Here is a 21003-nt window from a genome sequence, read left to right as displayed (position 1 = left end):
ATGCAATTGTTAAGGGTTATCATCAATTATTCTTCAAATATTTCAATAAATAGCTTTTTTTTTTTTTTGCCTCTTTCATCCCCCTCTTTGAGTTGGTTTCTTGCAAGAAACTGCAGCTGTTAGGAGGAGTTACAGACAGACCAAAACAGCTTGGGGACACTTTTTTTTTTTTTATTTTTTTTTTATTTTGGGGGTTGCATATAATAATCAGATAAAGGGGATTCCATACCGGCGCCGGATTACCAAAGGTAAGTATCCGTGGAAGGCCATGTTAAGATGTCCCTCTGCCAGCGCACTTGTGCACCATGCATAGGGGGCCCCAAGTCTACCCAACACCCCTCTAGCACACGTACAGCCTGCCTACCCGTGCCGAAGCCTGGAGCTCTCCTCCGGGATCCTCTGGCGTAGCGCTGCTCAGTGTTTACCAGCAGCAACCCACCACGACCCTGCCCATCATGCTTCGCCGCTCTCTCACTACTGGCCGGTCTGACACGTCGCTGTCGCAGGCGGCCAGGGAATTGGCCGGCGCTGCTGAAAGTCATCGGGGAGCCTGCCCAGGGAATGCGTCCCGACACCTGGGCCAATGGGGAAGCGCCGCTGGCGGGTGGGCGTGGAGAACGGCAGAGCAGCAAGGGCCTGCACCAGCCAATCACAGCGCGTCCATCAGTAAGGAGTGAAGTGAACTGATGGGCGCTTACGCGGCTCATGTCGGGAAGTCATTCTACACGCCCACAATTGAAACCGGACCTGACTAGCCGGATTAATAGCCGCGTTGACGGTGAAGAGACAGGGCGGAGAAATAAGACTCCCAAACACAAACAATTGAATTCCCCTCAATGTTTTCCATTCTCTAAGTACTGCCTCTCTTGGTGTTGCGGATCTAATACAGCTTTCCTCTAATCCATTCAAATTCTTCTTGCTAGGTGTTTTGCTGATGGCTGCTTCTGAAAATGAAGACCATGATATACTGTGGTGCATCAACCATGACTCCTTCCCGTTTCACAAGCCATTGATGGAAATGCAGGTGAACGCTTTGTTTACAGTGAATTATATAATGAGAGAAGTTGATAGTGCAACCAGGGCCAAGGACATGTTCCTTCCTGATTACTCATCATTTCTCTTTGTAATATCGTCTTCCCATCCAGGGACTGATATTTCATTTTGCAAACTTATTCGCATTGTGATGCCAGCAGAAGGCTTGTTTAATTGGAGACATGAATTTGTTGCAGTGCATCTCATGTGAGCGATTGTTTCTTCTCAGGTGACTGTTCACGTTGACGGACATTCCTGGGCGCTCTCTTCTATTGATGATGTCAAAGCAGAAAAAATTGTCACTCCCTTAAACAAGGACATCATCCCAGTCACTGACTCTCCTGTGATGTTTCAGCAACACATGGTTCCGCCCAAGAAATTCGTTCTGCTCTCTGCAAAGGTCTGTTTCACGTTTGCTGTTGTTTTTTTTTTGTTGTTGTTTTTTTCTATTATTATTATTTTTATTATAATTTATTCCTGAGTGTATTGTAAAAAGTTGGACATGAATGAATGGCTTGTTCTTCATGAATTGTAGGGCAGCCATATTTTCCATAAGCTCAGGCCAGTGGACCAGCTTCGACATCTACTCGTTACCAGTGCCGGGGGAGATGGGGAGGAAATAGAGCGCTTCTTCAAATTACATCCGGTACCTGTTTTTCAAAAACTAACTGCAAATAACATTTGAGAAGTCTTTATGGTGCAAATATACAAACTAGCAATATAGTATATTTTTACTGTTCTCTTTCTTTTCTTTTTTTTTTTTTTCTTTTTTCTTTTAATTCTCTAAAAATCTACCAGGTATGTAATGCATCATATAGCCATTGAATAATATAGTCATTGCAACCCTTCTTATTTTTGGTTTATACTTGTGCAGTGATTGGTCAACCTAATCTGTACACATTTCTTCTTTTTAAGGCGGATCAGGCCTGTGCAACCTGTTTAATACTTGCATGCTCTTCAGCTGCATCTGATCGAGAGGTGTCTGCCTGGGCTACACGGGCATTTTTCAGGTATTTTTTATTAGGATTTTTTCTTTTTTTTTTTCTTTTTTTTTCAAACTCGCCATTTTTATTCCTATATTTTTCAGTGTATAGTATTGAGTTCAAATTTTCCTGTGAAAATGTTTGCTGCTACCCCTCTTTACAAATACAGCCTACTGGTATGTTTTGGGGGGTATTTTTGTTTGTTGGGGTTTTTTTTTTTTTTTCACAGTTCCTGCTCTTTCTGGGTTACCAATGGCAGCCGGATTTTGGTTAGGTTTTTTTTATTTTTTACTTCTTAGTTAACGCCACATCTGCTGGATTCCTGGACGCAGGCAGAGGAGGTACCACTAACTGTTACCATCACCCACAATCCTTTCCGCTGAGTTAATGCCTCTGGCGGCAACCCTGTACCTCCAGCACCACTGCAGCCAGCACCAGACCTTACATTGGAGGTGCAGCTACAAGGTAATGGAGTCTGCTGATGTAGTCGGCCTCCAACATTGCGACCTGCATGGGAGAAGTGGCTGCAGTGTCCCTGGTGCACAGGGGAGAGTGGGGTGTGGTTTTTTGAATTTCCTATGTGGCTATTCTGCACCTAGCTCCAAAAAGTCAGTGGGTGACATCCTTTGGAAGCTATCCATTCTGTATTAAGACCACTATTAAAAAAAACTTGATTTTCCTCTTGTCCATAGGGGACACAGGGACAACGCTGGGGTATAGGTCTGTCCAGGAGGACTGGGCACCAAACAGTTAATCTTTAAAAGAACTCAGAGCAGCCCAGCCTCCTTCTCCCCTATATCCCAGCCCCAGGCAGGCCAGTTCAAGTTTGGTGCCAGCAGGAGCCGGGCACACTGAAGCAGGGCTGCCGTTGCAGCCTCTAATCTTTATTTTCTTTTTATTTCGAGTAGGCAGCGCAGAGCGTCCTATAGGACAGTCAGCGCTGCCGCTCCATCAACCCCTAGTGCTGGTGATCGGTACAGTGACCTCAGCCTGTTTGGCACAAGCACAGAGGGCCGCAGCCGGACACTGGAGGAGCACAAGCAGGGAGCCGCATTGACGCGGCTTCACCCGCCAGAGCTGGAGACGGCCAGCAGGTCGCGCAGCGGGGGGCTGGGCCACCCGCACTACCGCTGGATCACCAGAGCTTAAGGTAACGGGGCACTGCTAATGGCAGCGGCCATTTGCCCTGTGGGATCCGTGTCAGCAGGGGGAGGTGTGCTCTCCTCTTTAGCTCCCCCCCAGCCCCTGGTGCGGTCCCTTATGGAGGCTTTTCCGCCAGTGGGTTGTTCCTCCTCTCCCTCCCACAAGAGACACTAAGTGGCCATTTTCTGCACATTAATCGGCTGCAGCTTGGTCTCTGGAGAGCTGGACTCCTAGATTCCCTATATACCTCACTCCCAAGTCAGGTTATACAGTTTTAGCTCCTTCCAGCCGACTGCGGCATGGACTGTTGAGCACTCACTGCCCACTATACTTTCTCCTTCATCCACTAGGGGACACTGGAGTTCAAGACAGTGGGTATAGACGGTGGTAGAGCAGAGCTTGGCACTTTAAATAATTTAAAAGTGTGACTGGCTCCTCCCCCTCTATGCCCCATCAGCCCCAGTTTTTAGAATGTGCCCGAGAGAGCCGGTCGCACATCTGGCTGTCTCCAGCCTTTTTCATATTTTTTATTTTTCAAGCATTGAGGACAGGCAGACTGCTTGCTGTGACAGTCTGCCTGCTACGGGGGAGCCGCCTGGAGGGCACCACACGGCTACTGCAGCCTGTGTCCGGTGATCCTGAGGAGGGGGCACCAGCAGATGGAGTCATCGGACCCTGCGAGGACCCGCCACTGCTGACACTGGCATGTGTCCGGGTTCCTCGCCGCCCCCTCAGCCCAGCATCCCGGCCGCAACAGCCCGTAAGTATATCCCACCACTCCTGACTAGCTGGAGTGGTGGGCGAAAATGCTGGGCTCAGGACAGCGCGCGCTGCGCGGCTGTTACACAGCCTCCTTCCCCTGCCAGTAAACAGGCAGTGTCGGAGCTGCTGATGAGACCCGCTGCTGCACTCGGCAGTCAGCGTCCGGGTCTCTGGCTTAGCCTAGCCACTGTTCCCCCTCTCCTATTTAAATGAGGGGATGGATAAAGCAAGAGGCCCCTTTGAAGCTCCTATATGCAAGGAGGGAGACTGCTGCGTCCCACTGCTACCATAACGGGAGTCTGCAGCCCCGCTATTATAGCCCTGCATAACGGGGCTGGGGCGGGGCTTAAGGAGCCGCTCAACGCGGCTCTAAGTTGCCGCGCTGGTGCTTGTATGAAAGCACCGGCGCTGGCTTATGCTCATTAGCCGCTGTAGAGCGCGGTACAGCGCTCTTAGCGGTTGGTTGCTGTGCCGGTGCTTATTTGAAGAAGCACCGACGCTGGCTCTCACAGCGCTATGCCTGCCTAGAGAGAGAGGCTGGAAAATAACAGCGCTTGTAGTGCAGAGTCCCCGTTAGCGAGACGGGGTTGATTTACCGCCATTAATGTGGCGTTGGGGGCGGGGCTTAGCGGCGACCCGGCCAAGGCCAAAACGCTGGGCTCAAGGACAGCGCGTGCCACGCTGCGGTTAGAGCTAATGAGCACAGCTGCGCCTTTGTACGGGATCCCCCCTCATGTAGTCTGCACTGCAGCAGCATCCCTGAGTAAGCGGCTCACTGTAATAATGCCGCTTCCCTGTTCAACGCTCTGGAACATCCTGCCTGAGCAATGCCAGCAGTCAGTTCCAACACAGGTGGGCAAGCGCTGACTCCCCCACCACCCCCCCCGCCCCCTCTGCTCAGGAGAGAGGCTGGAAGACAGGACCCGCCATAGCTGAAATCGGCAGAGTCCGGGTCTCCTGCCCCTTCCCCAGCATGGCTGTTAGTAGGCTGACAGCGGAGAGGTCTGCGTTGCACCGCGCACCCTCCCGCCCTGTATGCTGCGTTGTCACTTGCAGGGAGGTGCGGGCGCTGTTGCAGTGCTTGTACAGGGAGGAGGCTTTCCGGTGGCGCGCACTCCACGCGCTACAGACCTGGGCCCTCCATTTCAGTATTCGGGCTAGGCATAATACAGCACTGCCTTAGCGATTAGCAGCTCTCATCTATTAACAGGAGGAGACGCTGCGTTACGCAGTTCCTGGCTGTGCTGAGCAACTTTACATGCCCGCTCCTCCAAATGATGATTAAGCCCCCCTCGCTTGTGTAGGAGCCATGATCGCTCCTCCCGTGTTATCGGCATCGGCTGGACCTTCAACTACTCCGCTTTTATGCGGTTCTACTGCGGGGGCAAGTAGCGCTGTGTTGACTGGAGTATATCAGTGGCTCACACAGTGTGGTAATTCAGGAATGCATACAGTCCAGCAACTGCAACAGTGCCCCTGCTTCCCTATTATGGGCAGCAGTATCTACCTGCACACAAGCAGTATAGCTCAGTGCACTACCTACTAGCAGGGAGTGCTTTAGCACTGGTTTCCTACGAGACCCCTCCCTTTTTGGGAGTGCTTCAGTAAATAATAGGATGTCCGTCACTGTATGACAGGAGTATTCCCAGCTAAATACGCTGTGCTGACGGGACACTGTCCCGCCATTTTGCCAGACAGTGTAGTGGTTAGCGTTGCTGCCTCGCAGCAGTGAGGTCGTGGGTTCTCTTCCCACCGTGGTCCTAGCTGTGTGGAGTTTGCAAGCAACGGGTGTTACCCCCTGTCATGGCTTCCCCTTGGTTCTATAAAGGGCACCTGGCTTAACCTAATTAAAGATATATAGTATGTATAGTACTTGTACTAGTCATTGTTCTGGTTGCTGGGGCCAAAACTTATGGTTATAGCTTACCCGTAACCAGGGTTAGCACATTATTGCGTCCCATCCCCAGGCTTATGCCTCATAACCCTGAACACGCTCTATCTCGTCTGATTTTGGAAGCTAAACAGGGTCAGGCCTGGTTAGTACTTCGATGGGAGACCACCTGGGAATACCAGGTGCTGTAGGCTTATATAGGTGCCAGCACATATACTACATTATAGGCTGGTTTTAAAACCTTCCAGTTCTGTATAGTGCTAGCTACTGTGCATAGCTAGTTGTTAGCAGAATGGGAACTAGCCTAAACCCCTGTTTGCACTATAACACCGCGTTATGCGGTTCTGAGAGGGGCCAGTTACTCAGCCGGTGCACATTCCCGGCTAGAGGCGCTGGGCTGACGGGACACAGTGCCGCCATTGCAGCGCAGGGTATTACCCACTGTCAGGCTTCCCCTTGGCTTTATAAGGGTGCCTAGCTTAATCTAATGGCCTGATATCATAGCCTGTGAAGGTTACTCCATGGTGTACTAGCTACTCTGCCTAAACTGAGATCGTCTTTTTGATTCCCTCTTCAAAAAACGGGTTAATCTGGAGCTAAAATAGCTCACCTGAAGCACGCACGCTCATAATATATAAGGCGAGTACACCAGTAACAGAAGTCCCAGGAATGACACCAGTCTGGGACAGCACGCTGCTAACACATCTTGCCTCTACGCCATAACAGAATGACGGCCACATGAGCAGCCTCCCGGCGTGGAGGTAAGCCACGGTATATATATATGTGTGTATGTATGTGTGTGTATGTATATATGTATGTATATATATATATATATATATATATATATATAGAGTATTTTATACCAGCCCTGCTTTAGAATATATACATGCTGGAGTGAATTTGTCCATCCATGGCGCTAATTATGCTCAGGTTCTATTTTAAATATTATCCTCGCCTACTAAACTTGTATGTAGGTACACGTATGCATATGTGGATATCGCGTCTTATCCTTACCATAACATACTAGCATAATTAAAGATGCTACGATTGGAGGCTGGACGCTCCTGATGCGGTAGTTGGTACAATGACTCCGCTTTACACTATCTCTCCCTAGAAATTGGGTTGTGTGTGTGTGAATATATAATGTTTATACTTCCACATTCATTAGGTTTACCTATTATTCCACGGATGCGTAGCCGTCTGGGTTTACCATAAGCTGTAGGCTATATCCATTCCTATTATATGGTGGTTCTATAAACTAGAATCATGTTCTGCAGCTTACATAGTGATAGTCACAATTCCCTGGGCATTGCTTCCAGTATGGTCCCTATACATGTCCTGGGGCGCGCCCCATTCGGGGGATCTATTCTCATTACAACTACAGTGGTGCACTTGTATTAATATTTCCGAACAGGTACCCTTCTCAGTATCTATTCCGGTACTCCATATTTTTGTCGCATATCTCAATAAAATGAGTCTCAAAAGGGCCTTAGGTACAATTCATACCATGAGGCCTTGGGCCGCCCACAGAACAGGCTCAATTTAGAGTCCTGTTATACGACCACCTTGTCTCCACTAACATTTTATTAGTTTCCACAGTAATTTCTACTGCACTTCTCCAGACTAAGGTCCGTGCTGTGGAGCATTGGTCTTCGCCCACTGAAGCTACTCTTTATACCTAACATGGCGGGTTGCTGTGTGATAAAAGGTCAGTGACATTCTACATAGCGTCCAGAGTGCTTCTGGTCGCTCACAGGTAAGAGCTTACCTCACTAATGCCTAGGAAGATGCTCCTATTTCATGCAACCTGACATACATAACGTTAATCTCCCATACGGAGCCTAGCGGCTGTCCTAGCAGCCCTCTGCTCTTTTAATCAGTTGGCTCTACACTTTAGAGTTTCCCTGGTGTGTGGGTGCATAGTTTGTACATTGAGATTAGCGACACTATTCTACTAGAATCTGTTGGGGTTATGGACCAAAGCGCATCTCTGGGCTAGTGCACATCTTTACATAAGTGTGACAGTCACTATGTTCCACGCAGGGAGCCTGGTTGGGTTTTACTGTTCAGTATATGTTGATATTTTATCACACTAATAGGTACCTGACGGGTACTTGCATGGTTGTCCTGCTGCCCTGGCCTTGCTGTGTGGGATGCTTCCCTATATTGGTAGCTCTCCCTGAGTGGGGTTACATTCGTGCTCCTTTACTGCTAAGTTCCTGGTTGTTTTCACACTATGTTCGGGCCGGCAGTTGGTACTGACTACGCACTTCCATCAGGTTGGAAGTTGTCTTTTTATCCCTGTTTTCAGTATGGGTTATACTGCTGTCTGACCCTCTGAAAGGAATTGTAGTCTCCATCCTCTCGTATTCGCCTCTGCCTCATGTCCCGTGGGATCTCCACACGTTGGAGACTTCTATGGTATAACCTTTCCGCTGGTTCACAACTTTGTTGTAGTGGGACCTCAAGGATCGTTCCAAGCGATTGTTCGGTCTTGTCTTTGACCTCCCAGTATACTCTTTATTGGGAGTCTGTGGACAGGATCAACTTTGTATCTGTTGATTGGTATTGTCATACTTCTATCTATATGATTATGACCAGCGGTGCTGGGATTCTGCTGTCTGCAGCTGTTGCAGTTTCCTGTGCAGACTCTAGTACGATTCACGAGTTTTTCTCGTTTTCTGCCCTTCTCCTATGGATTCTTGTTGGGGCTCTCTGCTACCAGCTGTCTGGTTTGGTCTATTTTCAGCCGCTTCTCAACTGTGATTGTTTTCTCGCCAGCCGTTCTGTTCATTTTGGCTTCCGCTGTGCGTACGCTGTGTAAGTTCTTCTGTGACTGTCTCCTGAGGAGTAGTGTTTGTCTACTGTGCTCTACGACACTTGATCCTCTGCCTCTGCTGGGCCTATTGTTCTTGGCAGTCCTTATTTCGGTTTGGCCGAGGGGTCAGCAAGTTCTCCGCGCTTCCCACCCAGGAGGTTGGCTTTGGGACGTCCCCACTGTCTTGAACTCCAGTGTCCCCTAGTGGATGAAGGAGAAAACAGGATTTTGGTACTTACCGATAAATCCCTTTCTCCGATTCCACAGGGGACACTGGACGCCCGCCCAGCGCTGCGTACCTGACGTTTTGTTGGGTTCATTCTATGGTTGTGTGACTGCATGGTTCCCTGTTATGGGTTCCACTGTTCTCATTCAGTCGGTCTTGTTCCATTCTGTGGTCTTCTCCTTCTCCTCGTTTTCTTTTCTCTTGTCCTCCGTCTCCTCTCGGGCTCAGTTCTTAAACTGGGGCTGATGGGGCATAGAGGGGGAGGAGCCAGTCACACTTTTAAATTATTTAAAGTGCCAAGCTCTGCTCTACCACCGTCTATACCCACTGTCTTGAACGCCAGTGTCCCCTGTGGAATCGGAGAAAGGGATTTATCGGTAAGTACCAAAATCCTGTTTTTTCTTCTTCAGGGTCCATAGGGATACCATGGGGATAATGTGGTTGGAGTGATCCAGGCACCAAACAGTTAAGCTTTCAGATCCCAGGATTCCCCAGGTCCTCCTCCACATATACCCCCGCCCCTGGCCACAGACATTCAGTTTTGAGTTTGGTACAGGGGGACTGCTCAGGCAGTCCCAAGCTTTAATTTTGTGTTTCTTTATATTCCTGTTATTGAGATAGCAGTACTGAGCGTAATAAAACGCTTGCATTGCAACTCCCTCTTCTGCTGCCATGAGGCCAGCGTACCCGGCCGGTTGACACAGCTTAGGGGAGGTAGGCTTCTACCCAGACGCAGATCCATCAAAGGTTTTCCCGCGTCTAGGTCGCTCTTCCTACCTTCCTTGTGTAAACGAGATGCTCACAGCCCACTATCTGAGCTCTGCTGAAGCGGTTTGGTCTCAGGAGGTTTTGGGTCAGTCACCCTGTACACCTCTCTCCTGGGTCTATTGTGCTCTATATTCTACCAAGATTTGAGTAGTTTATTCAGGGTCCATTGCAACTACCGTGTTTCCCCGATAATAAGACCTACCCCGAAAATAAGCCCTACCCTTACTCTTGTAACCCGGTCCAAATTAAGCCCTACCCCGAAAATAATACCTGCCAAAATCCCATTTTGAGCTGGGAACGCTTCAGAGGCCATCGTTCCAGTCATGCAGTGCGCGGGTGATGTCATGGCGTCACCAGCACGCTGAGGATCCTGTGCGGCCATGCCTGCTGGATCATGTTGGATCCAGTCAGACGCAAGTGAGAGGGACATCCCGGACGGCGGCGCGTCAGGTAAGTACCGTACTGTACTGGTGGGTGGGGGATCAATTACAGGGGGGCATAAGGGACACTGCTACAAGGGGGCCTGCATAAGGGGCACTGCTACCGTACAAGGGAGTCTGCATAAGGGACACTGCTACAGGGGGGGCCTGCATAAGGGGCACTGCTGTCAATGTTAATTAAAATAAGACCTATCCCGCAAATAAGCCCTATGGTGTTTTTTTGAACAAAAAAAAAATAAGACAGTGTCTTCTTATCGGGGAAAAACTGTAAGTTGCATATGCATTGTATGTGACTTTTTGCTAGCTACTGTGTTGATATAGCCTTTTATTTCTGACTTTCAGTTATAACTCACTGTTTTTTCTCCTCATCCCTCGGTTACAGGTGGGTGGGATTTCTTTCTTTGTACTTCACATTTACTAGTTATTTGTGAAGGCTGTTACATTGAGTTGATATGTCAAAAGGTAAAGGGAAACAGGAGGTTGAGACCCCTGTGCTGGTTATATAAAAATCTTGTTGGCAGGCTTGTTCCCTCAGGACTTTATACAGGATGGTTTGTGTGCTGTCTGTTATAAAAAGCCACCTTAACAGCCCCTGTACAGGAGCCATCTTGGGTGTCCTCCTTGTCTCAGGTGATGACGCAGCTAGTGAATCATTTGGCTACACCCAAGCTGCCCCCTTTAATAGGATACCCATAGCAGTTTCAGCATGCTATGTTTGCCCCTCCTATACATTCATCCTTACTGGATGTTTATGGCCACCTAAGTCAGAGTATGGCTTAGTCAGCTGTTGCGAGCAGACTGGTAGTCACTAAGGTGCATAAGCGGACGTTATCTTTTTATCAGTCTGCTCAGCATGTAGATTCAGACACATCATCAGAGGAATTGGATGATGCATCGGGTTCTTCTCCAGGGTCTATCTCTGCTATCTCTGGAGAGGAGGATCATCCTTCTACAGGGGATTTCCCTTCGTTGGTAAGGGCGGTCAAATTAATCCTAAATATACAGGATGATGAGCCAGCTCCTAGACACCAGAAAGTGGTAAAAGCAGCTCGCTGAACTTATGGAAGAGACATGGAGTAACCCGTATAAACGGTTCCATGTTACAAAAAGAATAGCAAGTTTGTATCCATTCCCAGCTACTGATTGTACTAAGTGGGAAATCCCTCCTACTATGGATGCTCATGTGATGCATTTAGTCAGGAGTGCTACGTTGCCTATTCCGTCAGCATCTTCTCTTAAAGATTCATTAGATAGAAAAATTTAAACATGTCTTAAAGCGGTATTTTCATTGTCTGGAGCCGTTACTCGACCAACTATGGCCAGGGCTTGGGTATCCAAGGCTGTTGAATGGACAGGGAAATTGGAAGATACTCTACCAAATGCTACCAGAGATCAGCTGACCTATATCTCCCACATACGGAAATCACCCTCCTATTTGGGAGAAGCTGCAATAGATGCTGGGCTCCTAGCTTCTAAAGCATTGGTAGCCTATGTTGTGGCTCGTAGAGTCCTTTGGTTAAGGTCCTGGAAAGCAGAAATGGGATCAAAGAAGATTTCTAAGCCGGGCGACAAGCCCTCTGCCTGATGGGGCGGGTCTCTTCCTGGGGGATCCCAGGGTGGGAGGCAGACTTCTTTAATTTGCGGACTACTGGCATCAAACAACAACAACAGATGCCAGGGTCCGAGAAGTGGTCTCTCAGAGGTATACTCTCATTTTCTGGATGCATCCTCCCCCAAAATTTTTTTAGTACAACTCCTCCATCAGAGCCTATCAAGGCCTTGTCACTACAGGAGGCCATTTACTCTCTTCTGCAGGCAGGGGTGATAATCCCAAATTCCGTATGGAGACTCTACGATCAATTATTTTGGAAATGGAACCTAGGGATTTTATGGTTTCCCTGGACATTCAGGATGCGTACCTGTATATGCCTATTACGACATCCCACCAACAATTTCTACGGTTTGCTGTTCTGCAACAACATTACAAATTTCAGGCACTGTCCTTTTGGTCTATCTATGGCTCCTCTGGTCTTCAACAAAAATAATGGCATTGAGGACTGCCTACCTCAGGCGTCAAGGAATCTGAATACTGCCATACCTGGATGACCTTCTGATATTTGCACAATCTCCGGCTGTTCTACAACTCCATCTGCAGCTGACCATTGCCTTCATACAGACGCAGGGCTGGATAATCAGTTGGAAGAAATATTCTTTGTCTCCAGTACAGCGGATGGTACATCTGGGGCCTCTTCTGGATTCTCAGGCACAAAGGGTGTTTCTGCCAGTGGACAAGATTGCGGCCCTATCATTGCGAGTATGCAATTTGCTACGCAATTGAAGGGTATCCATTCTTTCAGCGAGGCAGGTCTTGGGGTCAATGGTATCCACCTTCGACTTGGTGGCATATGCTCAGTTCCACTCCAGGCCTCTGCAGCAATTGATTCTCTCCCGTTGGAACGCACAGTATCATCTAATGCGGTCCCAGAGGATCCTCCTACTCCAGAGGTTTCTCTCTCTCGCTACAAAAGGATCATCTGACAAGAGTCGCCCATTCTGGATTCCAAATTTGGTGGTCCTCACCACGGACTCCAGTCTTCACGGATGGGGAGCGGTGACAGGTCGTCACACCTTTCAGGGATGATGGGCAAATCAAGGAAAATTATCTGCCCATAAACATTCTGGAGCTTCGAACAGTATACAAAGCACTTATCAGGGCACAGGATCTGCTCCAGGGCAGACTGGTCCAGATCCAGTTCGACAACGCGATCACAGTAGCCTATCTCAATCATCAAGGGGGCACGCAAAGTCAAGCAGCCATGAAGTTAGTGACAAATGTTCTTATCTGGGCAGAACGTCATCTTCCGGCTATCTCGGCAATATTCATTACGGAAGTTCTCAACTGGGAAGCGGACCTACTAAGTCGCCAGGACATGCATGCCGGAGAATGGGCTCTCCACCCAGGGGTTTTTCAACTCCTGGTGAACAAATAGGGCCTATCAGACGTAGACCACACGGCCTCACGTCACAATCACTGGCTCCCCAGGTACGAGTCCAGAACCAAAGACCCCACAGCCGCATTCGTTGACGCACTGGCAGTGAGATGGGACTTCAAGCTGGCGTATCGCTTTCCTCCGATTTCCCTCCTCCCGAGGGTCCTTGTCTTTAGTCTTTTTAGGGCTCTTCAGTCTTCTCCTTTCAAGCCTTTGGAGTCTTGAGCCTTTCGATGGCTCACATGGAAAACGTTGTTCCTTCTGGCCGTTGCGTCGGCCCAGAGAGTGTCAGACTTGGGTGCGTTGTCTTGTTTCTCTTTCTTTATTTAGTCTTTCACTCGGACAGGGCCGTTCTTCGGACGAGGTTAGGCTGCCTTCCGAAGGTAGTTTCTCTGTTCCACATCAACCAGGAGATTGTGGTATTGGCTTTTCATTCGCCTGATTCTTCTATAGACGTGGTGCGGGCCCTCTGGCTTTATGTAGGCCGCACTAGGGATCTCCATAAGTCATATTCCCTTTTTGTGCTTTATGGATTTTGCAAATGGTGACCGGCTACAAAGCAGACTGTCATGTTGTCTCCGCTTGACCCAATGCCAAGTGTATTCGGCGGCAGACCTTTCTCCTCCGGCCGTGGTGACTGCTGATTCCACCAAGTCAGTCGGTACTACTTGGGCAGCTTGCCGGGATGCCTCAGCAGAGCAGGTACGTGGTCTTCGGTACACACGTTTGTCTCGCTTCCTTTGACACCTTCGCCTCCACGGATGCGGAATTTGAGCGGAGGGTTCTCAGTACAGCTCAGTAGTGTCCCCCTTAGGGGAATTTATTTGGGACGTCCCCAGCGTTGTCCCTGTGTCCCCTAGCACACGCTGGTCTGTATCTCAGCAGATTGTTGCATCAGCTGAGTGTGCTAGAAGCACCAGGGCAGAGAGCGGCACCCCAGGCAGGAAAGATGAACTGCACGGTTGTGACAGGTGCAGGGTGCTATGATTAATACTTGTATTGAGAAAGACAGCATTTTCACAAAAAATGTCATGATGCATTTTAGGAGTTTAAAGTGTGTCTCCTAGGTAAGATTGGATGGGCGGCAACCTGATCTTTGGTCCTCACTCTCACAAAGTTTTACAGATTCAACATGTTTTGCACCTAAAGATGCCAGGTTTAGATGGATAGTGCACTGCCTCTTCTGAATATCCCTGCAGGGTATAGGGGGGATGGACCTGGACGTTTTAGATCAAAATGTAAAGTAGCCAAATATAATTTTAATAGTATATTGTACTGGTCAAATAATATTTTCCATGAACAATCTGAGCTTCATTTTGTAGGTTCCCCTGTTTACATCAGGAGTCCCTCTGTTCACGAGGCCTTAATCTTTTATTGATTTTCTTATCAGTAAGGAGAGAAGCTTTAGGATATAGCTTTTTTTTTTTTTTTTTTCATAAATATAACATCATTTTTTTTCCTCTCACTATATAGGTATGGCGGGGAAGCTCAGATGTGCATTCATCCCACACTCCCTGCACCCAGTAACGTGGGGCCAATCTTTGGTTCTCCTATGCCTATTGGTAAGAAACAACTTGTTTTTTTTTTTAAATACTTAACGGATTAGAGTCCATGTTTTACCCTGTGCTTGTACACTAATGATACTGGATCAGAACCTCTATACACACCTTCCTATACCTTCTAATGTCCTGCCTATACCTTCTAATATCCTGCCTATACCTTCTAAGGATGACACTAATTTGCGTACGCAGTCATACCGTAAATAAAGACTTAGACTTGGAATCTGTGGTTCCAAAGCACAAGTGTTATTCAGGTAAAAGTTCAGACAGTTACACGCAATTGATCTAGACACAATTTAGGCGCAAAAGGAAATTATACAGACCCAAGTACAGTATACATACGCAGCGCTTCCGGACCCGGAGATGGGCATCAGCAAGAGACCCCTAGTCATACAGCATTCAGCACGAAGACTAAACCAGCGTTTGAGTACACATATTTATACCCCCCCCCCCCCCAGAATAAACAGGACAATAGGGAAGTTTGTTGCTGATGTCATTGGTTCCCAGGGGAGAAGCATCTGTTCAAATAGACTCTCCCTGCCTCTAAAAGCTGGGGATCTTCCTCTTCACGCCCCCTGCAACATCCTAACAGTTGTTCATGAAATATAAATTTTGTTGCTTCTAGGCTCTGCGATCCATAACTTCAGTTTGCATGATGCGACCTCCCCACCGATAACACCGGAATACTGTAAAAAGAAAATACGCATCAGTACAAAACCAATCACGACTTGTTTAGCATGTATATTACCTTAGTTTAAATGCTGAGAAATAAAGGTATTTGATAACTAACTGAACCAACTTAAATCATACACTTTTTAAGCTTATTGAACCTTATGTGTGAATATGTAATGTGTAATTCAGGGTTTGATATAAGGACACTAGTTAACTTGGGGCAGATGCGTGCGCATAAAGCTAGTAAAACAGTGCTTTCATACAAAGTCCTATGCATTCGCTAATATGCGACTAGTTAATAGCGCAATTGTGCGTATTAATGTGTGTATGAGAAATGGTGAAAAATGCAATCGCATGGTGCTAATAGTATCATCGTCACATGTACTAAAATGGCGCTTAGGCGGCCATTCGCAAAATGGCGTCTTGCGATCTCATTTCCAAGATGGCATACTTTAATGGGGCAACACCACCTTTATAATGATCCCACCCCCCACCCCTTGTGCTTATTCTGCCACCTAGTCAGCGAGGTCTACAGACTGTTGGCGATCATCTTTTTGTCAGTAACCCGCCGCTACTGACAGCTTCTCTCGTGCTGTGTCAACTCCAGACCTCCATGCTAATGTACGATAACAGTGGTTGCCACCACCAAGCTCCTTTTATTGTCACTATGAACCACTTGCTCCTGTGAAGTGCGTGTGTGTAGATAATGCAGCAACTAGAACCTCCTGACTGCTTACTCTGGATCAGGATCTCTGTGTAGCTCTGTGTGTTCACCCAGGAGGCTCTATTCGACACCAAACAGCCGGGGGAAATGTTTAAGTGTGGTCTGTCTGTACATCTCAGTAGTAGGGTAGAGAAGGATCATTAGAAAAATTAACACCATCAATCACTTTTGAAAGGGCCATGAAACACAAAATCCACTTACAATCTCATGGGGCTCTCCCTGCCTTTTATAAACTGTTTTTTACACACATGTTGATAGGTTATCCAACCCACCATCATTTTCACCTATCCAAGTTAATTTTCTTGTCTTGCACATGACTCAGTCTGGATCTTATTTACACTTCTAAACTAATACTCAGTGGCAGGGGTAGGTGGCTTACCCCCCTGCCCATTCTCTGCCATGCTGTGGTGTAGGCTCGGCCATCTCCTTCCTCTGGCACCACAAAGTCTGAGATGGAAGATTTAATCTTTAAAATCTCTTGCTGAAATCACTGAAGTATTGCGTCCCTGATGTCTGTAACCTTTTGCTAGCCGAATATGGCTTCAGCATTAAAGGGCACAGACCTTTAGAGCTCAGTTGTGAAGCTTTGCTCTTTGGGGGTTCTGAGATGTGGAAGGATTCATTAGTTGGGATTTATTTGAATCAGGTCAACACTAGAAGCTGCTGCCGTCCGGGTACCATGCTTTAATGCCACCAATATCCTCTTAACACAGACTCCTGCAGGGATCAAACTGACCCTGCGTAGAGCTACTGTTAAGGCTCCCAGCCACTACCATCTCCTGTTCCCGGCATCTCTTGTTCCGCAGTGCACACTGGCTCTGACCTACTGCGTCACAATGCTCCCTGACCACTGTACCCCCAGGGTATAAGATAAATCCTTAGACATTTATACACTGTGCCGACTTGGGAAAAAAACCTGTCCCGCAGCATGCGGAGTAGCCTACCCCAGCCTCCATACAGCAAATGAGCGAAATTACAGGCGCGTTCTGATCTACGAAAGGTGGATGGTTCTGTTATTTTTAAGGAAGACATGTCTGGTAGTAGACACCTCCCATTTTTAAGAAGCAAAAATTAAAACCAGCTCAATACGCATACATGATATACCTATGTAATAAAAAAGAACATTTTTAATTGATGCAATTCAGAAATTTACAGAATTTCTTCTTCAGGGTCCATAGGCTCCACAGGGAGACCTTGGGGTGTAGATGATGGATCTGGATCCTGGGCACCACGCAGTTAAAGCTTTCAGCTCCCAGGATGCACCGGTCCATCCTCCCTATACCCCGCCCCTGAGCCAGAGGCACCTCAGTTTTAGTTGGTGCCCGGCCAGAGTCAGGTCACTGTTAACGCAGGGGGCTGCTTAAATGCAGCCCCAAAAGCTACTTTTATTGATTTAGTTTTTACTATCTTCAGAGCGCGCAGTAACAGACTGTCCATGGGACATCTGCGCTGCCGCTCCTTCACTTCGCCGGCTCCGCAACGTCAGTACCGATCTGGGGATCTCGGCGGGCCCCCGGGCTCTGTGCTAGCCGGGCCCCGTGGGATAGTCCTGACTGCGGCCGGAAGTACGGGGACAGTTAAGGCGGACCCACGTATTGGCATTCATACCTCCGGTCTCGGGACAGACCGGAGGTGCTGAGTATGGATGCAGGCCTTCCTGGTTTTAGCGGCTCCTCAGCTCAGCACGCCTTCCCATTGCGGTCTGGCTTTGCTGAGCGGTTTCCTGTGGCAACGCACCCTCTGAAAAAGTCTCCGGCGGCCATTTTCTTGGATGGTGCGCTCACAGATCTCTCAAGACAGCACGTAGTCCAGTCCCCCCCTGCATACCTCTCCCTTCAGTTGGTGTATGCAGCACTATAGCCTTTCCAGACACTGACTCTGGGCAGTGGATTGTAGTGCCACTTTGCTTTATATTTCCGGCATTGTAAGTGATTTATGCTAGCGCTGCCTGTCGGTGTCTTTTTTTTTTTTTTTTTTCATAGCTGTCAGCATACAGTCAGGTCCATAAATAATGGGACATTGATAGAATTTTCATATTTTGGCCTCTATTCACCACCACAATGGCTTTGAAATGAAACAAACAAGATGTGATTTAGCTGCAGACTTTCAGATTTAATTTGAGGGTAATTACATCCAAATCAGGTGAACGGTGTAGGAATTACAACGGTTTCTATATGTGCCTCCCACTTTTTAAGGGGCCAAAAGTAATGGGACAAACTAAACAATCCTAAATCTAACTTTCACTTTTTAATACTTTGTTGCAAATCCTTTGCAGGCAATTACAGCCTGAAGTCTGGAACACATAGACATCACCAGACGCTGGGTTTCATCCATGGTGATGCTCTGCCAGGCCTCTATTGCAAATGTCTTCAGTTCCTGCTTGTTCTTGGGGCATTTTCCCTTCAGTTTTGTCTTCATCAAGTGAAATGCATGCTCAATCGGATTCAGGTCAGGGGATTGACTTGGCCATTGCATAACATTCCACTTTTTAGCCTTAAAAAACTCTTTGGTTGCTTTTGCAGTATGCTTCGGGTCATTGTCCATCTGCACTGTGAAGCGCCGTCCAATGAGTTCTGAAGCATTTGACTGAATATGAGCATATAATATTGCCCAAAACACTTCAGAATTCATTCTGCTCCTTTTGTCAGCAGTCACATCATCAATAAATACAAGGGAACCAGTTCAATTGGCAGCCATACATGCCCACGCCATGACACTACCACCACCATGCTTCACTGATGAGGTGGTATGTTTTGGATCATGAGCAGTTCCTTTCCTTCTCTTCTCTTTCCATCACTCTGGTACATGTTGATCTTTGTCTCATCTGTCCATAGGATGTTGTTCCAGAACTGTAATGGCTTTTTTAGATGTTGTTTGGCTAACTCTAATCTGGTCTTCCTGTTTTTGTGGCTCACAATGGTTTGCATTGTGTGGTGAACCCTCTATATTCACTCTGGTGAAGTCTTCTCTTGATTGTTGACTTTGACACATATACATCTACCTCCTGGAGAGTGTTCTTGATTTGGCCAACTGTTGTGAAGGGGTTTTTCTTCACCAGGGAAATAATTATTTTGTCATCCACCACAGTTATTTTCCGTGGTCTTCCGGGTCTTTTGGTGCTGTTGAGCTCTCCGGTGCGTTCTTTCTTTTTAAGAATGTTCCAAACAGTTGATTTGGCCACACCTAATGTTTTTGCTATCTCTCTGAAGGATTGTTTTGATTTTTCAGCCTAATGATGGCTTGCTTCACTGATGGTGACAGCTCTTTGGATCTCATATTGAGAGTTGACAGCAACTGTTTCCAAATGCAAATGTCACACCTAGAATCAACTCCAGACCTTTTACCTGCTTAATTGATAATGAAATAACGAGGGACTAGCCCACACCTGTCCATGAAATAGCTTTTGAGTTGATAGTCCCATTACTTTTGGCCCCTTAAAAGATAGCAGGCACATATTGAAACTGTTGTAATTCCTACACTGTTCACCCGATTTGGATGTAATTACCCTCAAATTAAATCTGAAAGTCTGCAGTTAAAGCACATCTTGTTTGTTTCATTTCAAAACCATTGTGGTGGTGAATAGAGGACAAAATCTGAAAATTCTGTCAATGTCCCAATATTTGTGGACCTGACTGTAAATCTATACTTTTCCTCTATTTCTGCCCTAATACAGGTGTAGTTAAGATAGTTCTTTTAACTCGCATATATAAAAGATAATATTTGTGAGGTCTGACACATACTGTTGTGTGCTGCACTGTGCCATATTTAGGCAAAGGGCTCCTGCAGCTTATCCAAGCATCAGTCAGGACCAGTGTTTTTTTCTCGGACTATTACCTTAACATACAGGTGTATTCAGGGGTTTTCCTGTGCCTCACATTTATAGAACTAAGTATTTGTGAGGTTTTGTCACATACATTCGTTACACTGTGCCACATTTGGGATGTGTGCTCCTGCAGCCTACCCAGGCATAAGACAGGCCCAGTATATTGCTTCCTACTAGTATCCTACATACACGGTGGTTGCATTATACCCAGTGCCGTATTGTGTGGCATTTACTCTGCAGCTAGGTCTAGCAAAGGCATGAGTATTAAAAGGCATCTGCCCCCATACTGCTATCAGGCTAGTTATGGGCTGCAGGCTTAAGTGAGGAGGATTTGATAAGGGCTACATATAACCTGGGCTCCTTTGCTCAGGTACTGGCCACTATTGCAGACCACCTAGCGGGGTTATCGCAACAGGATGTAATGCCGCCTTATCACAGCAGGATGTAATGCCCCCTTTGGGGTTGTCACATCAGGTTCAGGCGTTACAGGTACCTCCTGTACCCCCACCATGGGTAGATGTGCTCTCTAACTCAGTACAGAGTATGATGGATACATCTAATACCTTTCAAAGCATGTTGCAAGGTGGGAAGCCTCTACCCAGTAAACCCTTTACACGTCCTGTGTTATAGTCAGTCCACGCACAGATGCTGATCTCTCGAACCCTGACTCCCCTCCGGAGGAGGATGAAAGCCGGTCATAAATTAATATTCCTGCCTTGGTGCGTGCTGTCGGATCCATCTTATTAATAGAAGATGACGAGCCAGCCCCTAAATCCAAGCACCCTCTGTTTAAACAACGGAAAGTGGCCTCAGCAGAATTCCCTCTATTGGATCATTTAGCTGAACACATGGCTGCAGCCTGGCAGTCGCCTGGTAAGAGGTTTTCAACTACAAAAATGTCTGACCTCATGTTACCTTATTCCTGCGGCTCATTGGGCAAAATGGGGAACACCCCCTGCGGTGGATTCCCATATTCCACGTTAGTTTACAAGCGCAACGTTACCTATTACTACAGTTACTTCCTTAAGGGATCCTATGGTATGGAAGGTGGAAGCTTGCCTGAAATTGATGTACTTTCTTTCAGGGCTATTACATGGGTGGCTAACACTATAGAAAGTTGGGCTGATGCTATTGAGGACTCTTCCCCCCCCCCCCCCCCCCCCCAGAAACTT

General features: G+C 47.4%; 1 protein-coding gene across 1 annotated transcript in view; it reads left to right on the top strand.

The window, feature by feature from the left end:
• NUP155 (nucleoporin 155) overlaps positions 1-21003 on the top strand; it is a 108217-nt gene that overhangs the window by 23473 nt on the left and 63741 nt on the right. The window contains exons 12-16 of the mRNA XM_088455001.1: positions 924-1024; positions 1262-1432; positions 1568-1678; positions 1948-2042; positions 14527-14615. Coding sequence (XP_088311127.1) covers positions 924-1024; positions 1262-1432; positions 1568-1678; positions 1948-2042; positions 14527-14615 — 567 coding nt within the window. The remainder of the gene's footprint in view (positions 1-923; positions 1025-1261; positions 1433-1567; positions 1679-1947; positions 2043-14526; positions 14616-21003) is intronic.

Source organism: Taudactylus pleione, unplaced genomic scaffold, assembly GCF_031769625.1.
Source record: "Taudactylus pleione unplaced genomic scaffold, aTauple2 ptg000639l, whole genome shotgun sequence".
In the NCBI taxonomy this organism is placed as follows: Eukaryota; Metazoa; Chordata; class Amphibia; order Anura; family Myobatrachidae; genus Taudactylus; species Taudactylus pleione.
The sequence above is the reverse complement of the archived record's forward strand: the minus strand, read 5'-3'. Positions and strand labels throughout refer to the sequence as shown.